Here is a 14,045-nt window from a genome sequence, read left to right on the forward strand (position 1 = left end):
CGATAATTAAGCATGTTACCAGTAAAAGTTTGAGTATAAATTTATTAAGCTGAACTGAGCCCGTTTATGGGAAAATATTGAAGTTGAAGGTTTAGCAATGAGATGTAGTTGTAGGTATGCTTAATACGTAGAAATTAAAAACATAAACCCCTAACTAAGCTAACTTCATCGGTACCACTGTACAACAATTTCACCAACCAATCTATAGTGGTTCTGTTATAATTGCTTATTTGCTAAAGTTAAATAATTACAAACTGCCAATATTCAATCGTTACGACAATAGACAGAGTTAATTCATGAATCAGGTTAATGTAACCATAGAGAAATATAGTAAGACAAGAGTGCTCACTCCATACATCAGTTAGACTATTAATTTCAGTGTCTACATCTAGCATCGAGTAGCGGAACTATCAGTACTGCTACTTGACAATAGATGTAGCACCGACCGGAAAGTCTTATCTCAACAGCATAAGACTTTCCGGTCGGTGCTACATCTATTGTCAATTAGCAGTACTGGTAGTTCCGCTACTCGATGCTAGATGCTAATAGTCTTTTTGGTACTAAAACTGATGTATGGAGTGAGCAATCTATGTATTTTTTTCTCTATGATGTAACTTATTTACTTTATTGTCAACGAAATGTCTAATGTTCTCTTACTTAATGTCTATTATGGCAGACCTTCCTCACTTTCCATGCCATCTTCAAAGGGCAATAAAAACCATTAGGGCCGTTCCGTTCCAAAATAGAAAGCATTCAAGCATACCGCAGTCTTTACTGTTTAACGCGCAATAGTAATAGCCCACAGTAAACTAAGCAATTTACATAAAGAACAAGATTTTATATAGAGTTTTAATAGATTTAGTGCTTTTGAAGTTAAAACGGTAGCAGTAAATGCATATGGCGTTCCGAGTTCTGGACACGAAAATATTTTAATTGCTGCTGCAGTTGTTGAAGGAACTTTAATTAGTGATTTTAAAACGATTTTGACTATTCATTTAAGTATTGTTTTTTTACGACTCCTTTGCATTAAGACGTCACTTTATATTGGAACTAATCTTTTCTAATCAGGCCCCGTAGCCAACATGCCAATCGCTAATAACGCTCCGTAGCGAACGAAACGCAACTTTCACTGTCACACTAATAAAGAAGAGTGATAGAGAGACAGAAAGCGATTCGATGGCGAAGCGATAGCGATCGTCACCTTGGCTAGGCCGCCAGTTACGTGAGCTAAAGGAGTGATATATTGGACGTGCTAATCGAGGCAGTAATGCGCAATGACCAAAGCAAAGTCTTTTCTAGGCAATCGACAGTGGCGGCGCCCGCGCCGTTGTATGGCCGCAGCAGTAATGTCGCAACAGTGTTGTAGCTGCATATTTGCCTTCCGAACGACCTTAAAGTCCAGATGGCTGTGCTTTTATCATCTGTCATCCATGTTCTCAGATGCATGACTATACTCGCCTACTTAAATATGTATTGTATCTGTTTTTAGTATTTAGTGCTTGTTTAGTATTTGTTATTTGTTGTAGCGCCAACAGAAATGTACATCATTGTGTGAAAATTTCAACTGACTACCTATCAGTATCACGGTTCATGAGATACAATCTGTCTGACTGACTGTCTGTCACGGTTCATGACAGACAGTCAGTCAGACAGACAGACAGACAGACGGACAGTGGAGTCTTAGTAAAAGGGTCCTGTTTTTACCCTTTGGATACGGAAGCCTAAAAATGCAAATTGTTTGGTTAAAACAGTATCACAGTGTAAACATACGGTGTGACGTAATAGAATAGTAACTAAGGCGGCTCAAGGGTCCTAGATCCGTCGTCAGTATATTACGTGTGATAATTATCACGTGTAATTACATTCCGCACATAAACTGGTACAATTTACCCGTGAGTGCGCCGGCGAGCACTGACTGGCGGAATTATTGACGTGCTCGGTGCAAGTCAGTCGCTGTAGCCGAAATGACAATCGTTCAGTCAGCATCAAAACTAGAGTATCAAGCGCAAAAAGTAGATACTTTAGCTATCAGATATAGCTTAACAAAAAGAGACCCATACTTCCATACTTTATCCATACTAATATTATAAATGCGAAAGTGTCTGTCTGTATGTCGGTTTGTTACCTCTTCAGGCTTGAACCGCTGAATGGATTTAGGCATAGAGATAGTTTGATTCCCAAGGAAGGACATAGGATAGTTTTTATCCCAGAACTCACGCCTTAAGGGAGGTGAAAAGGGTAGAAAAGACAAAATTAATGAATTGCCTGTTAATTGGTGTAAGCAATTAACCTGTCGTTTCCCACGATATGACGTCACCCATAAGCGTACTGGCTCAAATATGAGCCGCTGGGAGCTGACAGATTAAGCATATTATGCTCAAAATTATTCCCGATAGATTTTATCCAGGCGCTATACTTACTCTAATTGTTGGAACTAATTCCACGCAGACAAAGTCGCGGGGAAAAGCTAGTATACCTACATGTAAATGTAGAACAATCATTGCAGATTTGTATTTTTGTTTTCCAGCTTCGTCGAAGAGAAAAATATGTACGTATGTAATTGTCGGCCGAGGCGAAGTCGAGACATTTCTTACTTTACTGCCTGGTATTTAATATACTACTTATTATTATTATTTGGAGCCTTACGTGTCCCACTGCTGGGCAAAGGCCTCCCCCAATTTCTCCACAGATATCTTTCCAAAGCTGTGTCAGGCCACTCCTTCAAAAAGGAGTCTAGTTCCACTACTTAATCTACGAAAAAGTGTCACAAAATTTCTTCTCACTTGCACCACAAAGCAAGGAGCGCAATGTTCTAAGAATAACCGTTAAAGAAAGACATCATCCTATATTACCGTGGCGCTTCATCCTTAACCCGTTACGCCCAAATTTATTTGATATAGACCCTTTTTATTGTGTTTTGGGACCTGTGTGATTACCGGTAAGTGTCTCTTACATTTGCAATAAAGTGTACTGAGCCGAGGGTTGGTCGTTTCATACCTACGAATTTAGGTAACCATTCTATATTTAACTAGTACTGCGGGCTCAGCACGGTTCCATTTTTATCGACTATCACTAAGCCCGTCACTTTCGCACTTACATACTTGTTAGAACGTGACAGGCATGATAAAAATATATATATATATATAAATGATAAAAATGCGACCGTGCTACTAGGGCTGGATTTGTGCGTGAATTTGAAGGAAGGCGACGCTCAGAACTCGACACTAAGCGTGACGAGCTAAAGGCCACCTGTGACCATCACATATAATTACGTCGGAGGGGTGCTGGCCTGCAGCGAATGTGGCCGCACATTTGCTGCAAAGATTGGCTATGTCAGTCACCTGAGAGCGCACCAGTAGGCTTGTGCCTGCTCGTTCAGTACAGAGAGCGCTCCGCTCTCGGTCAATCGGTCAAACGAACTAGTTCGCTCTTTTAGTTCCTTTATTAGTTCCGTTCGGTCGTTGAACTTGTTTAGGAATCGGTTTTACACTCGATTTTTTTCCAATCTTTGGTAAATTCAAATTGTATGATATGATTATGTCGATATTAAACATTAAACACCTTAACTCAATAAAAATAATTAAAATATATAGAAAAATATTAGATTATCTTTCATACTTTTCGCGCTTTGGCGTGTCACGTCGTTCTTTGTCTTGTTCGCACTTGTGCTAGCGACATTTTGAACCGTTTCGTTCCGTCAGTTTTCCGTTTTACTCAGTTTAGCGCTCTCCAATCCCATTGAACTAAAGGACCTAAAGACCGATTAAGAGCGCGCAAAAAGATTTAGTTCCTTTCGGTCCTTCACGGGATTTCATTCCTAACAGTTCTTCGTTCGCGACCGACACAAGCCTACGCACCAGCGACGCTCTCAGCGGTAGAAAGCAGTCGCTGTGGCCGAAAACGGCTAGGAGATGATGATGAGTACTGGAAATGTTGTGTATTTTAATTTTTATAAAAAATAATACTGAATAGAGTCGGACCAAGTTAACTCTGCATGGCATGACAAAGTGATACTTATTCTACTTTAGCACTTCGAAACCCAAACGAACTTAAGTAGCTGCTTAATAAAAATATTCCAGAGAGAATTTGAAATTACGTGGCAGAGACAAGGAACGCAAACGAAGATAAAACTGGATTTGATTATGAAATACGGAGACAGCTAGTCCCTTGCCTAAATTAGTTCTTCAAATACTTCATTTCAGCGGATTTTTTCTAACATTTGGGGAGGCATTAATAAATATATACTACCTAGTCACCTACGTATATTAAGTTTGTCTTATGTAAGCATGTATGTATAATGTACGTAATTGTAAATAACCATGTTAGGTCAAAGTTAACATAATCATTGACTTAAATAGACAATTTATAAATTAAAATTAAAAACTAAGCTTAACTTAGCCCTTACATACTTTTTTACTTTTGAATACAAAATTCCATGAGATTCGTACTTCTTAAATATACCTATAAAACGGGTCACTAGAAACTTGCTTTATGCTAGTTTTAATATATTTTTAATAGGTATGCTTACTTCTGCGAAAGATAAAAAATTAGAAAAGAAAAGTACAGTAGGTAAATAATAATATTAGACAGAAGATGCATACCAATTTTTTATACATACTACTTGTTCCAGTGTAGTTTTTCTACAGATGATATCAGGTGGTTCAATTTGAAAAAAGTTATTTTATGCATAAGATGCTTTGGTATTCAGTTCAATTTAAAATGCTGACTAGTCGAATAGATATTGGTTTCTATATTAGACGGTTCCAATCAACATAATACCTACTAGCACCTGGTATTTTATCTTTTATTCGCATCTTACGATAATTTATTAGGTTCTAAGCTGTAAGTGGATAAACTACGCTTTTAGTCATAAAAGTTGAGTATCCCTAGTTAATGTTTTCCCGCCAAATAATGTCTATGGAAATATATTTTGAAAAGTACATATATATGAGGCCTCCTCTGTGTTTCATATTTGTCTATTGAAAAACTTATCTAGTGACCTATGTAATTTATGTGAATATAAACAAGTCGTAGACGCGCTGGTGGCCTAGCGGTTAGAGCGTGCGCCTTGCAATGCGGAGGTCGCGGGTTCGAACCCCGGCTCGTACCAATGAGTTTTTCGGAACTTAAGTACGAAATATCATTTGATATTTACTAGTCGCTTTTCGGTGAAGGAAAACATCGTGAGGAAACCGGACTAATCCCAATACGGGCCTAGTTTACCCTCTAGGTTGGAAGGTCAGATGGCAGTCGCTTTCGTAAAAACTAGTGCCCACGCCAATTACTGGGATTAGTTGCCAAGCGGACCCCTGGCTCCCATGAGCCGTGGCAAAATGCCGGGACAACGTGAGGAAGATGATGACAAACAAGTCGTAGACCATAGTATGCCAACTAAATGAACTAAAAGAGGCCAGTAATGACATTCGCATGATGCAATGATACTGCTGCTGAATAGAGCTTTGTACTTATCTATTGAATGAACGAATGTTGAACGTTCCATACGTGACCCAATGAACTGTGGAAGCTTTATCGTATCACTAACGACCCGCCCCGGCTTCGCACGGGTTAATAAATAATACATAAACCTTCCTCTTGAATCACGTTCTCTACACTCATATCTATTAAAAAAAACGGCCAAGTGCGAGTCGGACTCGCGCACGGAGGGTTCCGCACCATCAACAAAAAATAGAGCAAAACAAGCAAAAAAACAAGCAAAAAAACGTTCACCCATCCAAGTACTGACCCCGCCCGACGTTGCTTAACTTCGGTCAAAAATCACGTTTGTTGTATGGGAGCCCCACTTAAATCTTTATTTTATTCTGTTTTTAGTATTCGTTGTTATAGCGGCAACAGAAATACATCATCTGTGAAAATTTCAACTGTCTAGCTATCACGGTTCGTGAGATACAGCCTGGTGACAGACGGACGGACGGACGGACGGACGGAAGGACAGCGGAGTCTTAGTAATAGGGTCCCGTTTTTACCCTTTGGGTACGGAACCCTAAAAACCCGCATCAAAATCCGTTGCGTAGTTATAACTGTAGTATTCTAGGATATCAGCAGGAATATACATAAAGATGAACAGCATCCAGGACATTAACCATTTATTCATTGACGTAACATTCGAACTGACGTATAGTCATAAACCTTATTCCAAGTAGTTCTGCGGCCGGAGGTCGCATACACTACAGTTCCTCCACCATAGATTATCAACATAATAGATATTTCCATATAGCCTAGCTAATGGATACTACAACAAATTAGATAACTACAACTGAACTAACTACTCCTTATAACAAACAACCTTATCAAGTCGACATTTACGAACTGGGCGAGGTTCGGGCGGTACGGGGGTGTCAGACACGGAATAGGTCTGTGGCACGTTGGCCGATGTGGCGACAGCGGAAGAAGTTGACGGCGACGGCACAGCTGGCGATGGTGTGATTGCCGTCGGTGTGGTGTACGCGGCTGGTGCCGGACTAAGCGGAACCGTTTCATCTGTCGGCGTAGACGTAAACGGGATTTCGGACTGAACCGACCCCGTGCGAGTACCGTCAGGCAAGGGCATAGCTAGCGACCTACTCGTCGACGCGACACACTCGGAATCTGAGCGGGTTACGGGTTGTATCCCTACACGTCTCCTCAACTGGTCGACGTGCCTATGAATGTGCTTGCCGGTTGTAATATCGGATACCGTGTAGTCGCTTGGTCCAGTAGAGCTAATTACCTTACCCGGTAGCCACTTCTCCCCCTTAAGGTATTGGCGGAACCAAATATCTTGACCTACAGAAAAGGTCCGAACTCCTGACTTCTCACTATTAGGCGAATCGTTTAGGACTTCCAAGACTAAGTCGGGTTTAAGAGCATCTAACTTTGTACGAAGGTGTCTTTTCTGCAAAATCGCGGCAGGAGTTTCACCAGTACTAGCATGGTTAGTATTCCTATAGTGTTTTAAGAAGGTATGTAAAGCCATGTCAACATCCTTGGATTCCGTCAAAGCCTTTTTAATTACCCTCTTTAAAGTCTTTACTGCATTCTCCGCGGCCCCATTAGACGCAGGATGGTAAGGTGGTGTAAATATGTGCTCAACACGCTCGTTTTTGATAAAATTATCAAACTCGTTGCTAGTAAACGGAGGGCCGTTATCAGTCACAACTTGTCTAGGGTTCCCAAACCTACTGAAAAGCTCGCTAAGTTTATTAACAGTAAACTTTGCTGCCGTACTGGGGACCGAAAATACCTCTAGCCACTTGGACGTCGCATCTACGGCTACTAAATACGTTTTTCCGGCTATAGGGCCCATGAAGTCTAAATGAAGCCTGGACCAAGCTCGCGCAGGGCATCCCCAGGGGCGTGGTGCAGCGCGAGGAGGGTCGTCCGCGTGCACAGCGCATACTGTGCAAGCGAGGCACTTACGCTCTAAAGCTTCGTCGATTCCAGGCCACCATACGTAACTCCGCGCAATAGCTTTCGACTTTACTACACCCATGTGTGGCTCGTGAATAAGATCTAAAATTTGTTTACGACAGCTTTCCGGCACGACTAATCTATGGCCCCACATTACACAACCTAACTCCTCATACAATTCCGATTGTCGGTTAAAGTATGGCCTCATCGCAAGGACCTCACACGTCTCTGGCCAACCATCGCGGATAAAAGACAGCAACCTCTGCAACATGTTGTCTTCTGCTGTAAGCCGCTTAAGCTGACTGTAGTCTAATAAGAGCGCATCTTGCACAAAATGTAAATACGTTTGTTCTGGAACTACTTCAGCCGCGCTAGCTTGAGCATCTGCACCGGGAGGTAACCTTGAGAGCCCGTCGGCACAGTTTTCGTTCGTCTTGATGTACTCAATCTCATAGTCATAGGCTGACAAAATTACTGCCCAGCGCTGCATCCTGCTCGCTGTCATTGTAGGGATCCCGGCGTTAGGTCCAAAGATGGAAACAAGCGGCTTGTGATCAGTGCGTAAGACAAATTTCCTGCCATAAAGGTACTGATGGAATTTTTTCATGCAGTAGATAATCGATAAAGCTTCACGGTGGATTTGCGAGTAATTTTTTTCAGCAGATGTGAGCGAGCGTGACGCAAACGCCACGGGGCGCTCCCCGACCGGCCCAGGCTGCGCTAGCACGCCGCCCACGCCGCGAGCGCTAGCATCACAAGTCACAATCAGAACCTTTTTAGGGTCGTAGTGTGCTAGGACATCCGTGCTAGTCAAAGCCGTTTTGATTTCTGAAAATGAACGCTCACAATCGGCATCCCAAATCCACTCGACCCCCTTGCGTAGTAAATTATTCAACGGAACTAGCAGGTAACTAAAATTTCTTACGAACTTTGCAAAGAAATTGACCATTCCCAAAAAGGAGCGTAACTCGTTTACGTTTCCCGGTCGTTGAATTTTCAAAATGGCCTCTATTTTAGATTTATCCGCCTTAATTCCATTTTTAGAAACGATATAACCTAAATATGAGACTTCATCAGCTAAAAAGACACATTTACTTTTCTTTAGTTTTAAACCATTCTCCACTAGACGTTTAAAAACCGCGTGAAGCGCCAGTAAGTGCTCCGACTTGCTTTTCCCACCTATAATTACGTCATCCAGAAAGACCTGCACATTAGGAATGTTGCCAAATAAATTTGTCATGATACGCTGGAATATACCTACGCTGGATGATAAACCAAAAACTAGTCGGTTGTATCTAAACAGACCCCTGTGGGTATTAATCACAGTGAACATTTTCGTCTCGTCTAATTCAATCTGATTATACGCCTGAGACAGATCTATTTTGGAAAAATACTGAGCACCATTTAACCCGACAAGCACATCCTCTATCCTAGGGAGGGGGTAGCGGTCTACCAACAGTACCGGATTTAATGTTGCCTTATAATCCGCACAGATTCTAAGCGTACCGTCAGCCTTGTTGACCGGCACCAGCGGCGACGCCCACTCGGAGCAATCGACGGGCTCGATAATGTTCTCCCGCAGCATGGCGTCGAGCTCCGCGTCGACCCGCTCCCGCAGCGCGTAGGGCATGGGCCGCGCGCGCCGGAACACCGGCGTCGCGCCCTCGCGTACGCGCAGTGTCGCTTTGCCGCCCAAGTACCGCCCCAGCCCGCCGCTAAACACTTCACTGTACCTGTCGAGTATATTACAAATTTCCTTATCAATTTTAATTTGACAGTTGTGAATGTGTTGGTCTACGCTAAAATCTGGCAACCTTATCTTTAATTCAGTTAACCACTGCCTCCCTACTAAGGATGTAGTACCCTCTTCGAAGATAAAAAGTTCTAGCTTCTTCTCTCGATCCAAAAATCGTACTGTGGGTCTAATGACCCCTATGGGCCTTATTTTAGAACCGTTGTAAAATCGAAAAGAAATACTATCCCCTTCTATTGGAAGATGCGAGAACTTTTTATTATAAGTGGCTCTATTAATGCACGCAATAGCTGTGCCCGTGTCGGCTTCCATCTCAATAATCTTATTGTCAATAGATATTGGTAAACATACCGGTGGATATTTATCTAAACCGAGGTGGTTCAAACGCTCCTCGACGTCGTCCTCTTCTGTGCTGGTCCCACTATCGAAGTCGCCGAAATTGAACCCCTTCTTCTTTAGGTCTCGTCTACGTTGAGGACCCGAGTTGTAACTCTCCGCGCCAGGCGCGCCGTACTCCGGGCACACTCGACGTAGATGACCGGTGCGCTGACACTTGCTGCACACGAAGTCCTTAAAGCGACAGGTGCCGTAGCCGTGGTTGCGCGCTCCACAAGCCGCGCAGTTCTCCGCCCGCACCTTCTCCGCCGCCGCGCCGGCGCCGCGAGCGTGCCCGCCCGTGCGCGCCCTCTGTCCGCGTCCCGCAGCTGCCTCCAGCGCGTTCACCGCGCTCGCCGCTGCTGTCGTGTCCACTGCTGCCGCATCTTTCTCTGCCGCCTCTAGTGAACATGCTAATTTCACTGCTTCTGCGAACGAGATTGTGTCATCCTCCGCAAAAAGGCGCTGCCTGATGACGTCATTCCGTAATCCGCATATAAACTGATCGCGTAAATTATCGCTAAGATTTGCACCGAATTCGCAATGTCGTGACAACTTTTTTAATTCCGTCACGTAGGAAGTGGCATTTTCATTGACATTTTGACGTCTCTGGCGGAAACGGTACCTCTCTGCTAATGCGGACGGCTTCGGCTGGAGATGTAGTTGCATAAGCTTTACTACATGTGCGTAAGTAAGATCAGATGGCTTCTTCGGGCTCGCTAAATTAACAAGCAGCTCGTACGCTTCATCTCCCATCGTAGCAATCAGGGTGGGTAGTTTCCGGTCTTCCGGAATAACGTTGGCAAGAAAATACATTTCCACCCTGTCCACAAATGACGACCATTGACCGTTGCTTACATCGAATTCCCTTACTTTGCCGACTGACATTATATGGCCAAAATGTTACGCGTACGTACTGTGTAGGTAATTTATCTCCGTGAATTTCACTATTTCCTCGTCGCCACTGTAGTATTCTAGGATATCAGCAGGAATATACATAAAGATGAACAGCATCCAGGACATTAACCATTTATTCATTGACGTAACATTCGAACTGACGTATAGTCATAAACCTTATTCCAAGTAGTTCTGCGGCCGGAGGTCGCATACACTACAATAACCTTTTAACCGCCGTAGACTGATATACAAAAGACATACAAAATCGGGCTCATTTCGCCGCAGTCTGATAAATAAGACAAAACTTCGTGTAACTTCGTACCCCCCGGTGACACGAGCACGCTCGATGACAAATTCTATGGCGGTTAAAGGGTTAAAGATCTAAGCATACCTACATAGGGATAGACAGACAGCGGGAAGCGACTATGTTTTATACTATGTAATTTTTTATCATATACATTAAGACGAAAGTGGAGAACTGCGCGAAATAGCCTTTTCATACAAACGTAGTCCTCATTTTCCTCTCTGAATACTGCTCTGAATATTAACATTACTAAAAATATTTTGACACAATGCTCCTAAGTTTGATTTTTCGAACTTTTAATTATTATAAGAGTTAGGAGCATCGAATAATTTGAATGAAATCTGTTTTTTGCCCTCTGACTCATAATGTACAATACTAGTTTATACAATAATCAAAAAAGTCAAACAAATGTACAGTCAGCATCAAAAGTAGGATCAGACTACGCGTCAAAAGTATCTACAATTATGTAACAGCATAACAAAAAGAGAAATGTCTCTATGTATATGTAGAACCGTTAGACTCTAACAGATATTTCTGAATGCGGACTTTTAAGATTTCTTAACTCTATTTGAAAAAGTATTCCACTTCCAGGGTGGCTGACTTTTGGTGTGTTGTTTCATCCGCTACTATTAATGTTAATTGTATATAATATTTTTATAATAAATTCATTGATATTAAGATTCATATGTCAAACTCTTTTATTAAAAAGGTCGACAATGTATTTTGCTGCTGCAACGTAGTCCTAATTGGAATGTAACCTTTATGAGCCGCGCAACCGGCGCCCGCCGGCCCCGTATTTCTATTAAACTAATAACCGAGCTATTAAATCAATTCTAACTCGTTACGTTTTATTGATATAATTCCCGGGTCATTAACCCGTGGCTTAATCAGCTATCACAATCAACGCCGGGATAAATACGAGAGGTCTGGAGATATACAATGATTGGCTTCGACAATGTAAGGATAAATGGTAGAGTATTAAAAACACTAGTAAGAACGTGTGGATAAATCAGTTTATTATACCATAGAGAAATATAGTAAGACAAGAGTGCTCACTCCATACATCAGTTAGACTATTAATTTCAGTGTCTACATCTAGCATCGAGTAGCGGAACTATCAGTACTGCTACTTGACAATAGATGTAGCACCGACCGAAAAGTCTTATCTCAACAGCATAAGACTACTCGACGCTAGATGCTAATTGTCTTTTTGGTACTAAAACTGATGTATGGAGTGAGCAATCTATGTATTTTTTCTCTATGATTATACCTACTTCTCGCGGCGAATGATGGTCCCTATTACAATGCTATTACACTCCATTTTAAATTGCATAGCTATATAGTTGTCGCGTAAAATGTTAGTAGACATTTTTTTGAAGTTAAACACGTTAATTTTGCTTAGAAATATAACATTAAGTATATATATACTTACTAAATTATCAGATATGTGACATAGGTAGGTATATAGACATGTCTCGTTTTGTTAAGATGTAAGAGAATGACAAAATTGTAGATACTTGACGCGTACCGTTACTTTTGATACTGACTGTAACTGAATTGTAAACGTCACATAAAAAAAATCTTGACTTTTTTGACTATGGAAATGGAAGCTCTAATGAGATCCTCGCTGCTCAATAAGTATATAGCTGGCAGAAACCCAAGCAGCTAAAGAAAAACTGGCTAAGTGTGAGTTGGACTCGCGCACGAAGGGTTCCGTACCATTACGCAAAAAACGGCAGTAAATCACGTTTGTTGTATGGGAGCCACTTAAGAAATACATCTGGTGTGAAACTTTCAACTGTCTAGCTATCACAGTTCATGAGATACAGCCTAGTGACAGACAGACGGACGGACGGACGGGCAGACAGCGCGGAGTCTTAGTAATAGGGTCCTCTTTTTACCCTTTGGGTACGGAACCCTAACAAGATGTTTCTACGTTCACGCCATCCATTTAATATAGTTATGAGTTATGAACGATACGCCAGCAAACTTTCTTGATCTAATTACAGTACGAAACATCCGTTTTCATTTTTAATTAAGCTTTTCTAATTCATTGCATGACTTGTTAATGTGTTTAGTACGCCTTGGCACAGTTAGGATATAATCAGTATCTTAACTTCATATTGAGACTTGAGTTCATATATCAACGACATAATCTTATACCTTTAAATGAGCTATTCTTTGTACATATATTTAATTATATATATATTTCGGAGATCTCGGAAACGGCTCTACCGATTTCGATGAAATTTTGCTATATGGGGGTTTTAGGGGCGAAAAATCGATCGTATCTCTGGGAAAATACGCGTTTTTGAGGTTTTATATGTTTTCCGAGCAAAGATCGGTCTCCCAGATATTTCTTGTAAGAAATATCACATCACCTAGGATACGGTGAGGAACATTTGTAGTGCCCTAACATTCAAACTCTATATTTATTTATTTATTATTCTTAAACAATACAATCATTGTGTCAGAAATCAATGTGATACAATTTATAAATAACACTTTGACACTGTCTTTGATATTTGACATAAACAAATGTGTCCCATAGCTGCTAAGGCTTCACATGCAAATGTACAGTGAAGTGTAAAAATATGGGTGCATTACTTAAAATTATCTCCCATAGTCCTGAATTCGCTGACATAAGAGCTATGGGACATATTTTTGAGTATGATGTGTGCAGTTGTGCACCCATAATTTTACACTTCACTGTACCTAAAGACAATTAATGAAGTCAGAGTACTGACTGACTTGTGTTCTGTTTCATTATGGCGCGTCGGCCTTTGGACTACTAATTAGTAAGTAGTAAGTATTGTTCACAATGCTAACTTTCTTTTGATTAGGTTTTACGAGATTTTGTAAGTGGTATTAACAGATTGGCTCGACTAGAAGAGTACCTAACGTTTCAACGCCTATGCTTGTTCGTTGCGTACCGGAAAATGTGCCTTATCTCCAAAATTTAAAATCTATAAATATTTCGGGGATCCCGGGAACGGCTCTTAGGTATGTGGGCGTTTCCGGGGGCGAACAATCGATCTAGCTAAGTTTTATCTCTGGGAAAACGCGCATTTTTGAGTTTTTCTATGTTTTCCGAGCAAAGCTCGGTCTCCCAGATATTTATTATATTGTAGTAGATATATAGGCCGATTTAAAGAAGATCATCACTACTGCCATCGTTGTATTGTAACACTTAAATGATGTTGTGTTATAGTTTTTATACATAAAAACTGTTGCAGCACAATTACCCTCAATCAGTAGGTATTAGTTACCTGAAAGAAAAGTACAGTCATCGATAAAAGCATGGATCGA

The 14,045-nt window shown here is 41.4% G+C and overlaps 2 protein-coding genes across 2 annotated transcripts in view; both read right to left on the bottom strand.

Moving 5' to 3' along the window:
- The window catches only part of LOC134654495 (uncharacterized), a 244,805-nt gene that overhangs the window by 4,842 nt on the left and 225,918 nt on the right, over nt 1-14,045 (bottom strand). The window lies entirely within an intron of this gene.
- On the bottom strand, nt 6,284-9,984 carry LOC134654787 (uncharacterized protein K02A2.6-like). The gene is made up of 4 exons (XM_063510257.1): nt 9,972-9,984; nt 9,444-9,936; nt 8,914-9,140; nt 6,284-8,235 (listed from the first exon to the last, which is right to left on the bottom strand). Exons 1-4 carry the CDS (start codon nt 9,982-9,984, stop codon nt 6,284-6,286), a joined length of 2,685 nt encoding a protein of 894 aa, XP_063366327.1.

The sequence above is a fragment of the Cydia amplana genome, chromosome 15 (assembly GCF_948474715.1).
Source record: "Cydia amplana chromosome 15, ilCydAmpl1.1, whole genome shotgun sequence".
NCBI classification, from domain to species: Eukaryota; Metazoa; Arthropoda; class Insecta; order Lepidoptera; family Tortricidae; genus Cydia; species Cydia amplana.

What these genes read in the sequence shown, in the direction of transcription:
- LOC134654787 (XM_063510257.1), bottom strand. An exon ending in GACACGGGCACAGCTATTGC is followed by an intron (nt 9,141 to 9,443) that starts GTGCATTAATAG and finishes TATACTCGACAG; the next exon opens with GTACAGTGAAGTGTTTAGCG. An exon ending in GCCGGTCAACAAGGCTGACG is followed by an intron (nt 8,236 to 8,913) that starts GTACGCTTAGAA and finishes GTTCATTTTCAG; the next exon opens with AAATCAAAACGGCTTTGACT.